The sequence below is a fragment of the Amborella trichopoda genome, chromosome 3, assembly GCF_054954075.1.
Source record: "Amborella trichopoda isolate Santa Cruz 75 chromosome 3, AtrichopodaSantaCruz75HAP2 v2.0, whole genome shotgun sequence".
Classification (NCBI taxonomy): Eukaryota; Viridiplantae; Streptophyta; class Magnoliopsida; order Amborellales; family Amborellaceae; genus Amborella; species Amborella trichopoda.
In genome coordinates this window covers 49,035,924-49,051,869 of record NC_142338.1, presented here as the reverse complement: position 1 = coordinate 49,051,869, position 15,946 = coordinate 49,035,924, and the positions used below count along the sequence as shown (strand labels likewise).

The following is a 15,946-nucleotide window of genomic DNA, read 5'->3' as shown; positions in this document are numbered from 1 at the left end:
CAGCTCAAAGCTCGAGAATTAAGTTCAAGCTGCTATAATTGTATTGATGAAAAATGTATTAGAATAAGATTTTTGTTTTAGTACCTACCAATGGTCCTATTTGCTTTGACATTCAGTCCTTACCTTAAAATCTTCTATATCAAGAAGAAGAGGAAGGGATGACGCCTTCAATGAGGACATGTTCCACCCTGCTTTGCGAGACTTAATTTCGTCTATTCTCTTTCATCTATTAAATTTTAACATATGGTTAGGGAACTCAAACTGGAAATACAGTTAATTTAAGAAGCACCAAAATAAAACACCATTTTAGAATGAAGACATTTAAAAACCGTTCAGATTCTTTATTTTTATTTTTCTGCCAAGTGAAAGACATTTCAATTCATAAATCTGAATAACATAATCTAGAGTTACGAGAAAGATCAAAATTTGTATAAAGCCCAAAACTCCAAAATTTACACAAATAAGAGTCAAAGAAAATATATTTTGTAAAAAATATGGTACCCTAATGCATCATCATTTATATGAATGTCCCCAAATCGAGGAACAAAACAAATTTAAAAAATAACCAGCCCCATGTTTCAACAATTCCTAATTGAGATATGCCCAATTTCCAATGCTCAGACCATCACCTTGAAACGAGAGCATTGCCAAGAACTCTCAAGAATAATAGCATTAAATACAACAAGCACTTGTAATTCATTTTCTAATAACACTTATATAATAAATGTAAGCACTATTATCGTATAGTGCTTCATACAATTTACAATATACTAAAAAATCGCACAGAACACTATATGCATAATGGCAGAGCCAATCTCCAATAAGCAAAATGAAGATTTTATAATGTTCATTCCAAGTTCCAACAAATGCTAAAAGATACCAATGAAAATTTAAGATGTCAAAAGAATATATGTCATTTTTCATCAGTTTGGGAAAAACTATGGCATCATACTATTTCCCTGGACATTTATCAATCAATCTGTCATTAAACAAGTTTGGAACCAAATCAATTACTCCAGATAAGCACAAATTCATTAAAGAAGTTCGAAACCAAATCAATTACTCCAAATAAACGCCAATCTTTCTCATAATTTTCCAGGTAGAGCTGATAAATGACTTAATCAACAAATACCAACTGAAACTCGAAAGAGAAAGGAGAAGGGGGGGAAGAGAGAGAAAGCAGAATTTACCCATATTTCTACACAAAATTTGACCTAAAAATTTCTAGCCATAATATTTCCTTCCCCTGACATTTCCAACAATCCTCTTTGCAATTTCCCTTATCAAGAATAATAAATTAAAAAGAAAAAGAAAGCAAAAAGCTCAAAATTTCAAATTCTTGAACTGTAGATTAAAAAAAAGAAACAATACCCAGTTTATGCCTCACCTGAGCTGATCTGAGAGCATCAAAGAAGAAGGGGCGAGAAAGGCGCGCTGGGGTTCAGATTCCGGTACCTAATGGCCGGAATTTCAAAATCTTGAAAAACTAAGCCGCTTCAGAGAACGTGGAGAGAAGAAAACGGCCAGCGTGGAACGTTTTCCGACAGTTGAAGGCCGGCAGCCGGGACGGCGGGAGAGTCGAGGCGTATGGAGCTTGGACCCAAACAGACTGACCCGAGATGCCAGTGGATCTTTGTTAAAAAGAAGAGATTTTTTCTGGGGGCTTCTTTATTATTTGGTAACTGAGTTTTGCTAAGTCCACCCAAAAGAGTACCTTCCCAATTTAATATTGAAACATAGTTTAAATCTAATATTGAAAAATAGTTTGACAGGGCTGTAATTCTATCAAAATAAATAAAACCTCACCTCATAACTAATTGAAAATTACAATTCAAGCAGACCTTTATATTGATTATCTCAGCTTGAACACTATGATTGTGAAAAAAAATTAGGATTTCAAGCATTAAAAGTAGTGTATATTGGATTTCACCCTAAAAATGAATGTTCATATATTTACAAAATCTGTACCCTTTTTGAAGTTTCCAATTTTATTGTCTGTGTTGGAAATTTATTTTATATCATCATGAAATTTCCATTGCCAAAAGTATTTCCTAGATGTGGATTTGATGTGAAGCTTTATTTTGTTCTCGTAAAGGCTAGACCTTATAGAAACCTCATCGTTTAATATTTTCGCCCCAAATTTGGGTGATATTTCTGTGCACTGTAGAAAGGAAACCTCTTCATAAATGGCTATGACCACGAGAGGTTTAAGTGCTTTGTTTATCCTTTTAGGGTTTTTTTGAGGTACTCAAAAGATTGCATAGGACTTCTCTTCCGGAATGTTTGTATGGTTGAAGCCGCTATTCTCTAACAAGGTTTAGAAGAAGATGGCCACTACCCTTTTAAGAAGGGGAAGGAAGATACGGAAATTAATAGCACAGAGAATTAATTGATATCACATAGTCAATCTCGTATTTTTCCTTTTTCTTTTTTTTTTCCTGCTGCAAAATCCTTAATTACGGTTAATTGAGTTGAGAAGAATCATTTTAATTTTTTATTGCTTAATAAATATCATGTGCCTATGAATTTTCCCTTCTTTTAAAGATTTTCCAAGTAAACCTTGATGTTATATTTGGTATTGAATTTTTTAGACTTCAACTTTAAGTTATCGAATAATTGATTGCTTTAACATGCGAAAAAGTTAGATAACTAACTATATTATCAATGCGAACCCATTTGCAATTGTATTGCCCTATAACCATCTACAGACCCCTCGGATTTATATTTCTTTATAGAAGCACAAAATCATTTACAACTTATGGTACGTCTATTTTTCTTTAAGTAAATGTCCTTGAAATAGTAAGGTAAATGTCCTTGAAATAGTAAAATAGCCTCAAATTTCATTAAGGTAGTCAAATTAATCAATAATTAACTTTAAGTAAGTTACTTTGATAATATTATATATTATTCTTCTTGTTCTGGATTCCACATGCGACAAGGATTTAATGTCACTTGGCTTAGGAAAATAATATACGCCTTAAGTACTTTTTAAGGAAAGGAAACAATTGGGAAGGTACTTAAATAAAATGACACGAGTAACTTCGATATTAATATTACTAATTCGTTGATTTGACCGTCTCAGTAATTTTTTGTGGTTTGGATGTTTCAATTACATTTATTTTCTCTTTTTTCTTAGGGACGGAAAAGGCCTCACTTTTGCCACCGTGGATTTTAAATATTCAAAACCTCAAACATTTGAAAACTTTTTCAATTGGCCCTACTTTTAGATTTTCAAATTATTAGTATTTTTTGTTTTAAAAAATACTAGGTACCATTTCAAAATAAAGGAATAATCCGTCTTATGATGTGTGGGAGTATTTTTACCTTTCTTTTATCAAATGTCATTTTAGTCTTGTTTAACCATGTTTCTATAAAATCTGTCTCTTCCATTGGAGCAAACCCCTCTCTCTCTACGAGCTCAGATCTCTCTCTCACAACAACCCATGAATTCTTTTGTGTCTCCCCAACAGCAACAAAAACCCAATCCACGAGCTTCACTTCTCCAGAAATAGAGAAAACCCATGAATTGCATCTCTATTTCTCTGTCCCACAACAAAAACCCATAAATTTCAATACATTTTTTTTCTTTTATGATTTCATGGTTCTTGTTTAGAGCACCAAAAACCCAGTCCATGAATTTCATATCTATCTCTAATAGCAAAAACCCATGAATTGCATCTCTTTCTCTCACCCAACAACAAAAACCCTTTATCTCCAGGTTAAGACAAGAGCAGCTATCATATTCACTATAGTACCATACAGAAAAAACATAGGGATCAAACCTATTTTCCCTATTCATTATAAGTACTTTTAAGATACATTTGGTTCGCACGTAAATATTTACATATAAAGTATTTACATATGTAAACATCAAAATATTTGGATATACATTCTTTTTACCATATGTTTGGAAGCACTTATAAAAAGCGCTGCGTAATCAGTTTCGTACGTTTCGTAGCTCTTGGTTGGTGGAAATATTTACCTCATTATTTCATCATTTCTCTCTCTCTCTCTCTTATGAATTTAGCCAAATACAGATTGCCTGTATTTGATCCAACCTTCTATCAAATCCATTTTGGGGCAAACATTCTATCAAACAATAATCCATTTTGGGCTCCATAATGTTCTAATCGATCGCAATCTTCAGTGATAGCTCAATGGATTATAGTTTCCCATTGTCCATTGGATTATCATATGCTTCCCATTTTCATATTGCATAGAAATGGGTTAGTTTAAAAGTATTATAGTTTCCCATTGTCCATTGTTATAACTTGAATGCAACTCATGTATACTTTCTCTCACTCCTAATGAATGTTACCTGTCATAAAAGAAAGCAATTTCATTGTGTATCATGTATGCGAAATGTGGGAAAGCATGACGGATTATATGGAAGATTAAGTTAACAGCTTTATCATTTTTTCCTCTGATTAACAAGTGTTCCAGGTTCAATTTAAAAAAAAAAAACACAGAACTAATGACTTACCTATTTAGCATTGCCACCCCTTAACTGGTTGTTAAACATCAGCTATGAGCTATTGCCATGAAATGGGTCTGCCTCCTTATTTCACAGTCAACAGAGTATAAAATTACATCGAATAACTTTTTCAGCAGAATGCAGTTTTGTATTTTGTCAATCACAATATTTTATTACTTTACAATGTTATCACTTTAACTATTGATTGCAGAAGTGTGCATGACTGTTTTTGCTGTGGCTGATAGCAATCTCCCAATGAACATGGTCGTCTCTGTTTTTATACACATCAATGGCAAAGACAGTAAAAATCAGGTTTAATAAACTAAAATTAAACAGTATTTGGACTAAATCATAAAAACTATCCTCTTAAGGCTTTTTCTCAGAGAAGATTTACACCGAATTTGTGATTATCAAACTCCATTTCTACAGATAGAGGCCTCAAACCCTAAATTTTCAGCAAATTGAACCCAAATTTAAGAAAAGAGAAGGGTGTCGGCGATTCAAACCAGGTAAAACCACCAAAATTGATAAGTATATTTGTACCAGAATGAATTGGTGGGTTGCATCCTCATTCACTGGAAAAACCAAATTTCTTCTTCCTTCTCCTACGCCTCCCAATTTTTTGAAAAGAGATTTTAAGATTGCAGCTCTTCTTATCGAACCCTAAGCCAATCGCCAGAATCTTGTTGAATCTCAGTTTCTCAGCAATGAATCCACCTGATTTCTGCAATTTCACTGGAAAACTACTAACTTGGCTGATATGGTTTTCTGAATCCACCTGATTTCTGAATCTGTGGTTCAACTGAAGAACACAGAGGGCTTAGAAAGAGAGAGAGACGAGGGTCATGGGGATGGCTTCTGTGTGGGAGAGAGAGAGAGAAAAAAGAGAGGAGGGCCGTTGGTGCCTCCCCACGTTCCACACGCAGAGGGCTAAGAGAGAGGGAGAGAGACGAGGGTCAAGGGGATGGTTTCTCCTCAAAGGGTTTAGAGAGAGAGACGAAGGTCACACGGGCCCATGGGTTTATTCAACTCGATTGTATGATTTGGGTGGCTCCGGTGTTGAAAACCAGTGCACGGGAAATGTTTCCCCACCTCAATAAGTGTGGTTTTATTTTACCATGTATTAGACCATGTAAAAACTTTTACCATGGTATTTTATTTGCATTTGAATGAATCAAACGTATGAAACACTATTTACATATGTAAATATTTACCAGGGAATATTTACGCGCAAACCAAACATACCCGTAGAGAAAGAGAGTTGGGTTTTGAGTTAATCTTCAACATAGGAAGATGATAGAGAGAGAGGGAGGGATACAGGTTTGGAGATGTTGCACTTCAACAAGGTCAAGATGGATTAGAGAGACATGTAGATAACTTTGATTCTTAAGAGAGGGAGATAAGATAGGTTAAGAAGTCTTGAGGCACCCATGCTTGAAGGGGGATCAAATCCTTTGGACATGGCATCTCTTCTTCAAAACCTTAACAATGGATTCTACTCCCTTCTATTAATAATCAATTCTTCCTATTGAAGCCGCTTCTTCTTCATCCCGTCTTTTTCTTCCCCAGTGGCCGGCCATTCTAGCCGCACTTGCCTCTATTGCTGAACCCAGAGAGAAAGAAGGAAGGGAGAACCTCCACTGCTAAACCTTCTGAGAGAGGGAAGAGGTTCCTTCCCAGTGGACATTGTAGCCTCGCTTGCCTCTACCGTTGAACCTAGATAGAAAGAGGGAAGAGATTTGGTCCCCAAAAAGAGGGAAGAGAGAGCGGGAAACAAGGGAGAAAGACGGACGAGGTTCCTTCCCAGTGGACATTCTAGTCCCCCTTCCCTCCACTGTCGAACCTAGAGAGAGAAAGAGGGAAGAGACTCCACTGCTGAACCTAGAGAGAACGATGGAAGAGAAAAGTAAATGAGAAAGAAGGAAAGGAGGAAGAGATTGGGAAATACTTCAATAGGGAAGAGGAAGAGGAAGAGGATAGAGCGAACAACAAAGAAAAAAATGGGAGAATGTGGATCAAATCAGTGGAGAGAGAAAAAGGGAAGCGAGAGAAGATGATGGGGAAGTGGAAGAACAGAGGGAAAAGCAGAGAGAACAAAATAGGCAATGAGGGTCAAATCTGTCAAGAGAAAGAGGGAAGAGAGAAGAAAATATTTGATGGGGAAGAGAAGGGGCAAAAGCATAAAACAAAATGTGTTCTGTAGGCTCTCGTATTCCGAGGAATAATAGGCGAGATTTCCTTTGTGACCTTCCGTTTTCATATATCCCAAGGACTATTTTGCTGGTCTACCTTCTTGCACATTGAATTTTATCAATAAGGGGAGTCTTGTGAGAGCATTTTTAGCATGGCTGAAAACAAGAACGTCCATATCCTTCTTTATACTTTCAGAAATCTTCATCCCCAAAAATTTACAGGCCCCAATTCACCTATCCAAGTTTTCAACACTAATAATGTAGGCTATGTTTGACAAAACAGAATTTTTTTTTGGATTTTTTTAAATTTGAATAGAGGCACAATTGGCTTTCTATGTTTTTAAGATTATCTTATTATCCTGAAGAGTATTTTTAAGGGTATGTTTGACCATCAAACCATATTTTGGAATTGATATTTCTGGCTGTTCGGACGTCATAAATTGAGTTTATATGAAGCTAAATTTACATTGGGTACTTCATTGATCTGTCCATCCATGGCCAAGTTATGGAGCATAAGCACCCAACAACCATGGCTATCCAATAAATTTAGAAATTGATTTTTGTCATAACCATTTTAGTAAACCCTTAATGAGAATATCTAAGATTTTGTACAGGGGGATAGAGGTGTTAAGAGATGCTAAGGACATTTTCACATATGGACCTATCCCTGCCTGCTTCATTGGCTATTTTCAGGCCTTCGAAAATTCATGCCGCCATCTAAACCTCGGAACACTCTCCATAGTCTTCTGCAAATTCTCCATTGCATTGTTCTCGTGTAAAGTTTTGAACCATGAGCAGGTCTCGCTACTGCCTTAAAACAGCCACAAGGGCTTCTCTCATGTAATTCTCGTTGGGTGAAGCCAAACCACCACCCAAAATAACTCCAACATTCATTTTCTTGAAGATTCTTCAAATTTGCGAGAACTCCAGCTCCATCTTCTTCCCCGGCATCTTCATCTGGTACAACAAATAGATACAGAATTTGAACTGGTTTGAACCCATTTCTCTTTAGGCCTTTAATGGCTTCCAAAAACTGTAATCCCACACATTTCAAGTCTAGCGATCTCCTTGCACAGATATATCCATTAAAATCGATGTGAGTTGATAATTGAGGGTGAACCCATTTGTGATTATCTAGTGGAACAACATCAACATTAGTGCTTACAAGGATAAAGGGCAGACGGATTGGGCTAGAGAGAATACAAGTTGTAGTGAGAGAGGGAGAGTACTGGGGATTTGCCTGTGTTGAAACTTCTGATGATGAGATAGAGGACAGATGGACTGGGCTCGAGAGAATAAAAGTCGTTGAGAGAGAGAGTAATGGGGATTTGTGTGTGCTCTTTACATCTGAAGATATTGTTGAAACCTATAGATAATGGATGTTCGTTCTTCTGATGATGATGATGTGGTAACAAGGAGGAAGATGACTAGAGAGAGAAAGTGGGGAGTGTAAGAAGCCATGGGAGCTCTCAACTTGGAAGTTTACTGAGAGTTACCAGAGACTAGGAGGCAAGAGAGAGAGAGGACGAGGTGAATGAAGCAAGGTTAAGGTGGCATTTGATAACTTTCACATATGTCTCCCTGGGAATCACCCCTGCTGCCGACTTTTATTAATTCTGGCATGCACCGTGCACATGAAAATTGGAAGGGTGAAAGCTGAAAACCCTGTTTGATAAACTATAGTGCTAGGAATTTCACCTGTTTGGTAATGGAAAAGCTGGAAACTACCTGAAATACTGTTAATTATGTATTTCTTTGATATAGTGTGTGAAATGCAGTTTTTTTATAACATTTGTAATTAAATAAGGTTCCTTCCATTCATCCAATATAATACCAAACATGTAAATAAATTCAAGGAATACTTTTGTGCTTGGAGATTTCATAAAAGTGTGAACCCCCTCTGATGCTACCAATATTTACATAAATGAAAAACAAAATTAATTTTCTTAATATCAAAATTTCACTCAATGCACAGGCAGTCTTCAAGAGCAAACATATGCCAGTAATTAACAATCAAAAGATATAAGTACATATACTTGTGAAAATGGCTTCTTCAACACAAATTTATAGGATATTAAAAGAGGACATGAGATTATGAAATAAAAATGAAATGATATGAATATAGCATTTGGAGCCCACACCATTTTCATTCCTAAATACTATGTTCGCTCCCTTACCCACGAACAAAAAAAGAATACTAACAAACTTATTATTCATAAACTGCGTGCAACAGAAGCATGTTTGTTGTAACATACCACTGATTTATAACATGGGCAAATGACATAATTTGAATATCTCTAGCCATACTATCAGATACACTCGAAGCTTCTAAGCTCTCATGGATCAAATGAACATAAGTCAAGCAACAACCATATGCTGGCTGAACTCCAGGCAAACAATGGGCTTTCAAGTTGATTTGAAGCAAGCTTTCTAGCAATTTCAGCCATTCAAACCCAACTTCAAACAAGATAATGATCCAGATATCATAAAAGATATCAAAGGACAATATGGATGCATCCAAGTAGTGATGAACATACAAACATGCAATACAGGAACATTCTCTAAACTTTTTTGGAGAGAGAGGTTGTTCAAAGTGAGAGAGAGATGCTCCACTAGTAAGCAAGAAGAGAGGCTGTCAGAATGCCTTCTTTACCTCTTAACATTTTCTCTCTTCTTCTTTTTTGACAACCTTGCAAAGAGAAAACAATCTCTAAGCTCTCAACTTCAAATTAGCAAATCAACCATAGTCTTTCTAAATGTCAACACTCTTCTCTTCAGTCATCTATTTAAAAGGTTCTGATTCTCTGTCTAACCCTCCCCTACAACAACAATTATCTTCAATGGTCAAAGTAAACAAGTCCTTGAATTTCTCTCTCTACTGCGACAATATCACACATCGATCTACAATCAATTAAGTCCTAGAGAGTAAAAAACATATTGCTGCCACACCAGGATCTATTGATAAGCAAGGTCTTTCTCATTGTAACCAACTCTTCAAGCAATTTAAAAAACAACACTCTTCTCTTCAATCTTCTATTTAAAAGGTCCTGAATTTCTGTCTAATCCTCCCCTACAACAACAGTTCTTTCCAATGGTCAAAGTAAACAAGTCCTTGAATATCTCTCTCTACTGCGACAAAATCACACATCAATCTACAATCAACTAAGTCCTAGAGAGTAAAAAAACATCTTACTGCCACACCAGGATCTATTAATAAGCAAAGTCTTTCTCATTGTAACCAACTCTTCAATCAATCAAAAAAACCCATAAAATCAAAATTGATCCCAAATCTTTCTCTCTATAAAAAGTTCAAACAACAGGCCTTTTCTCTCTATAATTGCTCTTCGAGCAGACTTTGCCCTTGCTTAGCCTTTTATCTCTTTATCTCTAGCTGCAAATGAAGAAAAGATTTGGGAGGGAACTGGAGATAGGAAAGATGTTGGAGTAGGTGAGGGTAGAGACAGAAAGATAATGGAAGAAAAAGTACAGAGGAGAGTGAAAGGAAAATAAAATTTTCATCTATTCCATTTTGAAGAAATGAGGACCATCCATTCCATTTTGAAGAAAATTTTCATCCATTCCATTATGAATCAAGGAAATAAATCAGATTATACAGGAACATTTTTGGCTTTGTTATGTACAGAGCATCACCAAAACACCACCAAATAATTAGAGGAAATCCAACCCACAATAGGAAAAAAAATAAAAATCTTTACGGAGGGACAATAGCAAGAGATGAAAGTTCCATACTGCAAACTAAAATATCGTGGCTCCCAGGGAAAGGTTTCTATGCCCCCATTTCAAGCCACAAAAAAAAAAACTAATGTAGCTCTCTAGAATCAGTAAACTAGAATCACCAATACATAATATATGAATCAAGGTTGTTGATTTTTGACATGCACTTTGGGGCACCAAATGTTACCAATCAATGAAAGAAATCAGATTATCTTGTTCGCGTGAATGAAAAGAAATGGAGCAAGAAACCAGAAAACAGAATAAAATCCAGGAGATTTACAACAGAGAAAAATAAAGAAAGCCCTAAATTTTTTTACAGGGTTCCGTAAAAAAACCTAAGAGGATCCGAAAACCTAAATTAGTAAGAAAAACAATGGAAAATCTGGATATAACTCACTGATCGAGAGGGTGATGCTCTTGCTCGCAGAGGGTGAGAGAGAGAACGGAGGGAAGGGAGGCTCCAAGAAGAGGGAGATTGCGGAGAGGGGAAAGAAGACTGCCTCGCTAGGGGTATTTTTACGTGAAATGACGAAAAATTCAAAATGGGGTAAATGCAGTTGTTGAAAAACTTAGGTGGAACGGTTGAAAAATGTAAAATTATGGTGGCATTTGCATGTATTAGAAAAGGAAAAAATTTATATTAGGTTGTAATTCTTTTTTTGGTAAATCAAAAAATGTAGCATTAACGATGCATCTAAAAAATCCATAAAAAAATCATATAATTGATCATCTCGACATCGAGATGTATGAATATGAAAAAAAAAAAAAAAAAGATTTTGTATCCAAAAAATAGTGCATCTTGTAAGATAGACCATCTATTTTCAAGATATTCGTATGTTTATAGATCCACTTGATTTTAATCATTTTTTGAGTTTAAAATTTTGTTATTAGATATGAAAATTGATTTTGAGCTAATCCTAAGGAGTTTTTATACCAAAATTACAAACGGATAAAATTTGGAGGTGCACCTTAATCAGATGGTTTATGGTTGCAACCTTAATAAACCGCAGCTATTAAAAAATTTGGTTGCAAATAGTCTTTTAATTTAGGATCGTGTATCACATGATTATTTACCTGTTAATGTAAGGAAGTCACAATCACCCATAGTCATTAGATGTGAAATCAAATGACTTGACACATGTCAAAAAAGTTCAAAAATTTATTTTGCACTCTGAACTCGATTGATAGGGCAAATCCTAATCACCCAGTTTCACATTCAATGACCAATATTGATTGTGACCTCCATGTATCAATGATGAATAACCATAATATGTATTTTTTCTCTCTGTTTGTTTGTTTGTTTGTTTGTTTTTTTTTGTTTTCGTAAAAAATTTACATCACATCCTTCCTTTTCTGTTTGACTTACTTTTCCTTTTATATGAGAAACTTACATTTTCTTTTTATAATACGTTTTCTTTTTTTTTTAATTGGTAAAAACTTACTTTTCAGATCTTTCCGTTGTAAGTCAAAAAGTTCGAATATTCTCTCACTCTTTTTTAAAAAAATATTAACTTGGGATCGTGGTATGAACTCTCGGCATCATGTGGCCCTCTTACCAACCAACAACATGACTAACAAGCCTAGATGCCTTTACATTTTTTGTTTCTTATCTTTTATTTATTCTTCTTGATCACTGAGTATCCATGTTTCATCCATGAATTCTTTCAAATCCCTATCAAATGAAGCGGGACACATTTTTTAATATTTAGACATCCTATCGCATTTTGGGACAGAAAATGAAACCTCTCAAAATACTGATTTCATTGTCATTCTCATCGATGCAAGAAAATGATTCAGTTATCAGGCGAACCACTGAAGAAAATTGGTCGAGCCCTACCAAATGTGGTGGGGAAATCTTGTTTATCTGACATTTGCAAAAGGAAAATTGTTTCATGAGTCAGCCGGTATAAGAGCTCACTAACATAAAAATGTCCATCCTAAAGATGAATGTTATCTAAAGTGTCTTATCTAAATAAGATATAAAAGGCACATAAAAAAAATACTAAAAAATTATATGTTTAATTTTAAAATTTTATCTTTCATATTTATGATCATCTTGGCCCAGATGATGAATCTACAATATATATATATATATATATATATATATATATATATATATATATATATATATATATATGTGTGTGTGTGTGTGTGTGTGTGTGTGTATGTGTGTATGTGTGTGGAAAAGATGAGATTAACCTACTAGTTCATATGGACATAAGTCCAATGGCCTAGATCTGATGATCACATAGGTCTGATAATGCTTGAATTTTTTTTTTTTCTACAAATCTAAATCATTTGAAGTTTTAAATGTGTGTTTTTCTCATCAAGATGCACCTAATAAAAATATAAAACAAATTATTCGAGAAAAAAAAGACCAAAATATTCCAAAAATATTTCGGAGGTATTTTGGTCAATTTACTTCATGTAAAATATTTTTTTGATATTTTTCGAAGATTCACCTATTTTTTATGAACACACATCTGAAAATTTCAAATGATTTGGATTTATAGAAAAAAAAAACTAAAATTCAAATACAACCAGACATCCGTGATCGTTAGATCGACCCAAAATCAATATGAGATGTTGGGCTCATATGTTCATATGAGCTAGTGGGCTAATCTCATCTTTTCCCATATATATATTATATGGGTTTGTCTAGAGGTAACAACCCCTCAAAACAATGATTAATTTTTTATTAAAAAATTATTTAAATAGGTAATTTTACCATTAAACAATAATAAATTTGAAATTTTCACAAAAATACAATAGCATTTTGGAAGTCAGTGTCCTGGAATATTATTTGTAGAGTGTTTTTGTCTTTTAATTAAAATTTTAATTTTACCTTTTATGGAGATAACAAAAGTACTCATTGTCTTGTAGTAATATTTACAAAAACTTGCCCCACAAAAGTAACTTTTTTTAAAAAATAGACTATAAAATTAATAAATCCACCATTTACAGTTCTCTCTATCTTGAACTTTTGTAATTTGAAAGGTTGTAAAGTTTAGATTATATATATATATATATATATATATATATATATATATATATATATATATATATATATATTATCTAAAATAAATTTTAGTGGGGGACTGCATATGTACATATGTGTCGATAGAAACCCCCCATCCTTTGCAAAATAATATGTGTTTGCTCTTTATTCTATATATATTAAGCCACTATGACGGGATAGGAATTGTGATACCCACTGGTTCTTGGGTTCTAGATAATTGATTATTTGGGTCTATTTAGCTTCAAAGTTAAAAGTAAATGGTTAGCTAAAGCAATCAAATAATTAAGTGTTAAGAACTCGAGAGCATTTGTGCCTTGACCACATTGCTAGCCCCCAAGTGCATTGCTGCCTTTTAATTGCATTATTGCCCCTAGCGGTAGAACAAATATTATGTGACATTGCCACTCAAAAAAGAGCCTTTTACTCTCGAGTTTAAAGTTCAAAGGGCATAAAGATAAGGGTAAGGTTTCTATACAATATAGAAGATCTATGTTTCTCCTACTATCCAACGGTCCAATTTTGATCAAGACAGCCACTCACCGTTTTATCTTAGATTCGACGTCTCGAAGTATTTTATTTTTAGTGTTTTTTATGCAAGTTGTATGAATATGAAATTTGGTACGTGACATCTTCTCATTGGGGCGCACCTATAAAAAATATTAAAAATAATTTTTTGATAAAATATAATAACCAAAATACCCTTTGAAATATTCAGGGCTATTTTGATCATTTTATTTTATTGGAAATATTGTTTTTATACTTTTCGTTAGTGCGAATTTAATAGAGGATTGGACATCCAAAAATTATTGTCAAAATAGTTTATAAAAACATAATTAAAAATAAAATAGTGTAGAGACGTGACATTGTGATTGGGGCAATCTTAGCCCTCCATTCAGAATGGATGGTTGGATAAGGGGAAGTATATAAGTTTTATGTTGTAAGAGAAGCATAGAAAGCATGCCCTAAATACATACTCTTAATGGAAAAATAGATGCACGAGTAATAGTGCCATTAAGAAGATAACCTATAGTCTTGAACATAAACAATCTATAATATGGAACAAACATAAACACTCACAAGTGTGCTTTGGACTTAGAGGCACAAGATCTCCTTGTTGTCTTCAAGGTATTTAACGCCCTCAACTTGATTTCTCAATATACAAATGAGATTTAGCATTGACACGTCCGGCTCCAAGATGCTTTAATGGTTGTTCGACACGAGAACGAGAGTGAGAGATTAACGAGGAAAATGACCACTCTTCAAGCTTCAACAAATGCGAATGTACTGTAACCTTGTTCTTGCTAAAATTTGTGGTTCATAAAATACCTCCACCAAGCAATGATTTTGAAAATGATATATTTATTTTCACGTGAGACATCTGAAGTTGTTGACCCTAAATAGTTAGAATAAGGTTCGAATGATGATATGGTACTCCAAACAAATTTTGATCAACATAATAATTTTGAAATATAATACCAAACAAATTTGAAATTGACCACAACTGTCTTGAAACACGAAACAGAGAATGAGAGAGTATAGGAAACTTTATTTGCTGAATCAGTGGGTGGTACCTAATTTGAATAGAAGAGTGGATGAATTCATATTTTGAAATGCCTAAGCTCGAAAAAAACATGATTTTAAATTTTTGGAAAGTAAATCATGCATCAACAAATTGTTGTGTGCAGCTATGTTTGAATTCTAAGTGTAACCAGTTGTCTATCCTATGTTTCTTTGGAGCTGAGTTTGGGTTTCAGATATTGTGGTCTTTATGTGTTTTTGGATTAAAGAGTGGTATTTCTCAAGATAGAGTAGTTTAATACCTTTTGAAGCTGCTATACTGAAATTTTTAATCATCTTTACCCATGAACATAGTCACATTAAATTTTGTTTTTCTTTATTTTCTATGCCTTGTATCTACTGTATCTACTATTGTTTCCTCTCCAATTTCGCATTGTCATCAACTAAACTAATTATGCAAAACACAATTCAGCAAGATGGAAATAGATATGTTGTTCTAACATACATACATTGAAACAATAGAGGCAAATATAGAAAAAGTTAATATGATTGGTGCTCTCTTTTTTTGTTTTTTTGGGTGAGTCACTAGGGAGAGCACCCCTACCCTTGGTAAGAATTGAGCTTAGGATATAACCTTGTAAATCGTCCGGCGCTAACCTCCTAAGTACGGGCCCTTTTCCTATTGGTGCCCTCTTCGTTTCATATCCTATGTACCACAAGTAGGGGAAGTATAACATACTCTTATGGGAGTAAACCGTATGCTTAGGATGGGTGATTTGGTTAAAGGGTGATGTTTGTATAGAGCCTAGGCTCTAAACAATCAAATTAGAGCCTACCTTCAAATAGTGCCAAGAAATATGGTTTCAATACTGTAAATCTTTGTAAGAGCCTTAAAATATACTTTCATTTTTATTTATAAAGTTTAAAACTTCAAAAATAATGTAGATCGATAGATCTATGAGAACTTGAAAATGTTGAAAATTGACCGTCCAAAAATACGTGGCTAGA

General features: G+C 34.3%; 1 protein-coding gene across 5 annotated transcripts in view; it reads right to left on the bottom strand.

Annotated features, from left to right (window-relative positions):
• The window catches only part of SEC10 (exocyst complex component sec10), a 56,251-nt gene extending 45,328 nt beyond the window's left edge, over positions 1 to 10,923 (bottom strand). For 4 of the 5 annotated variants that reach the window (XR_016051431.1, XR_016051430.1, XR_016051429.1 and 1 more), the window contains exons 1-2: positions 1,388 to 2,200; positions 124 to 226 (exon numbers count right to left, since the gene is read on the bottom strand). Coding sequence is in view for 2 of the 5 variants with exons in the window: in XM_006853955.4 (XP_006854017.1) it covers positions 124 to 180 (57 nt within the window). In the remaining 3 variants the exon portion in view is untranslated. Of the gene's footprint in view, positions 1 to 123; positions 227 to 1,387; positions 2,201 to 10,798 lie in introns of those variants that run through there. The other variant, XM_020673299.2, reaches the window with a different exon arrangement.
• Positions 10,924 to 15,946: the final 5,023 nt, after the last annotated feature.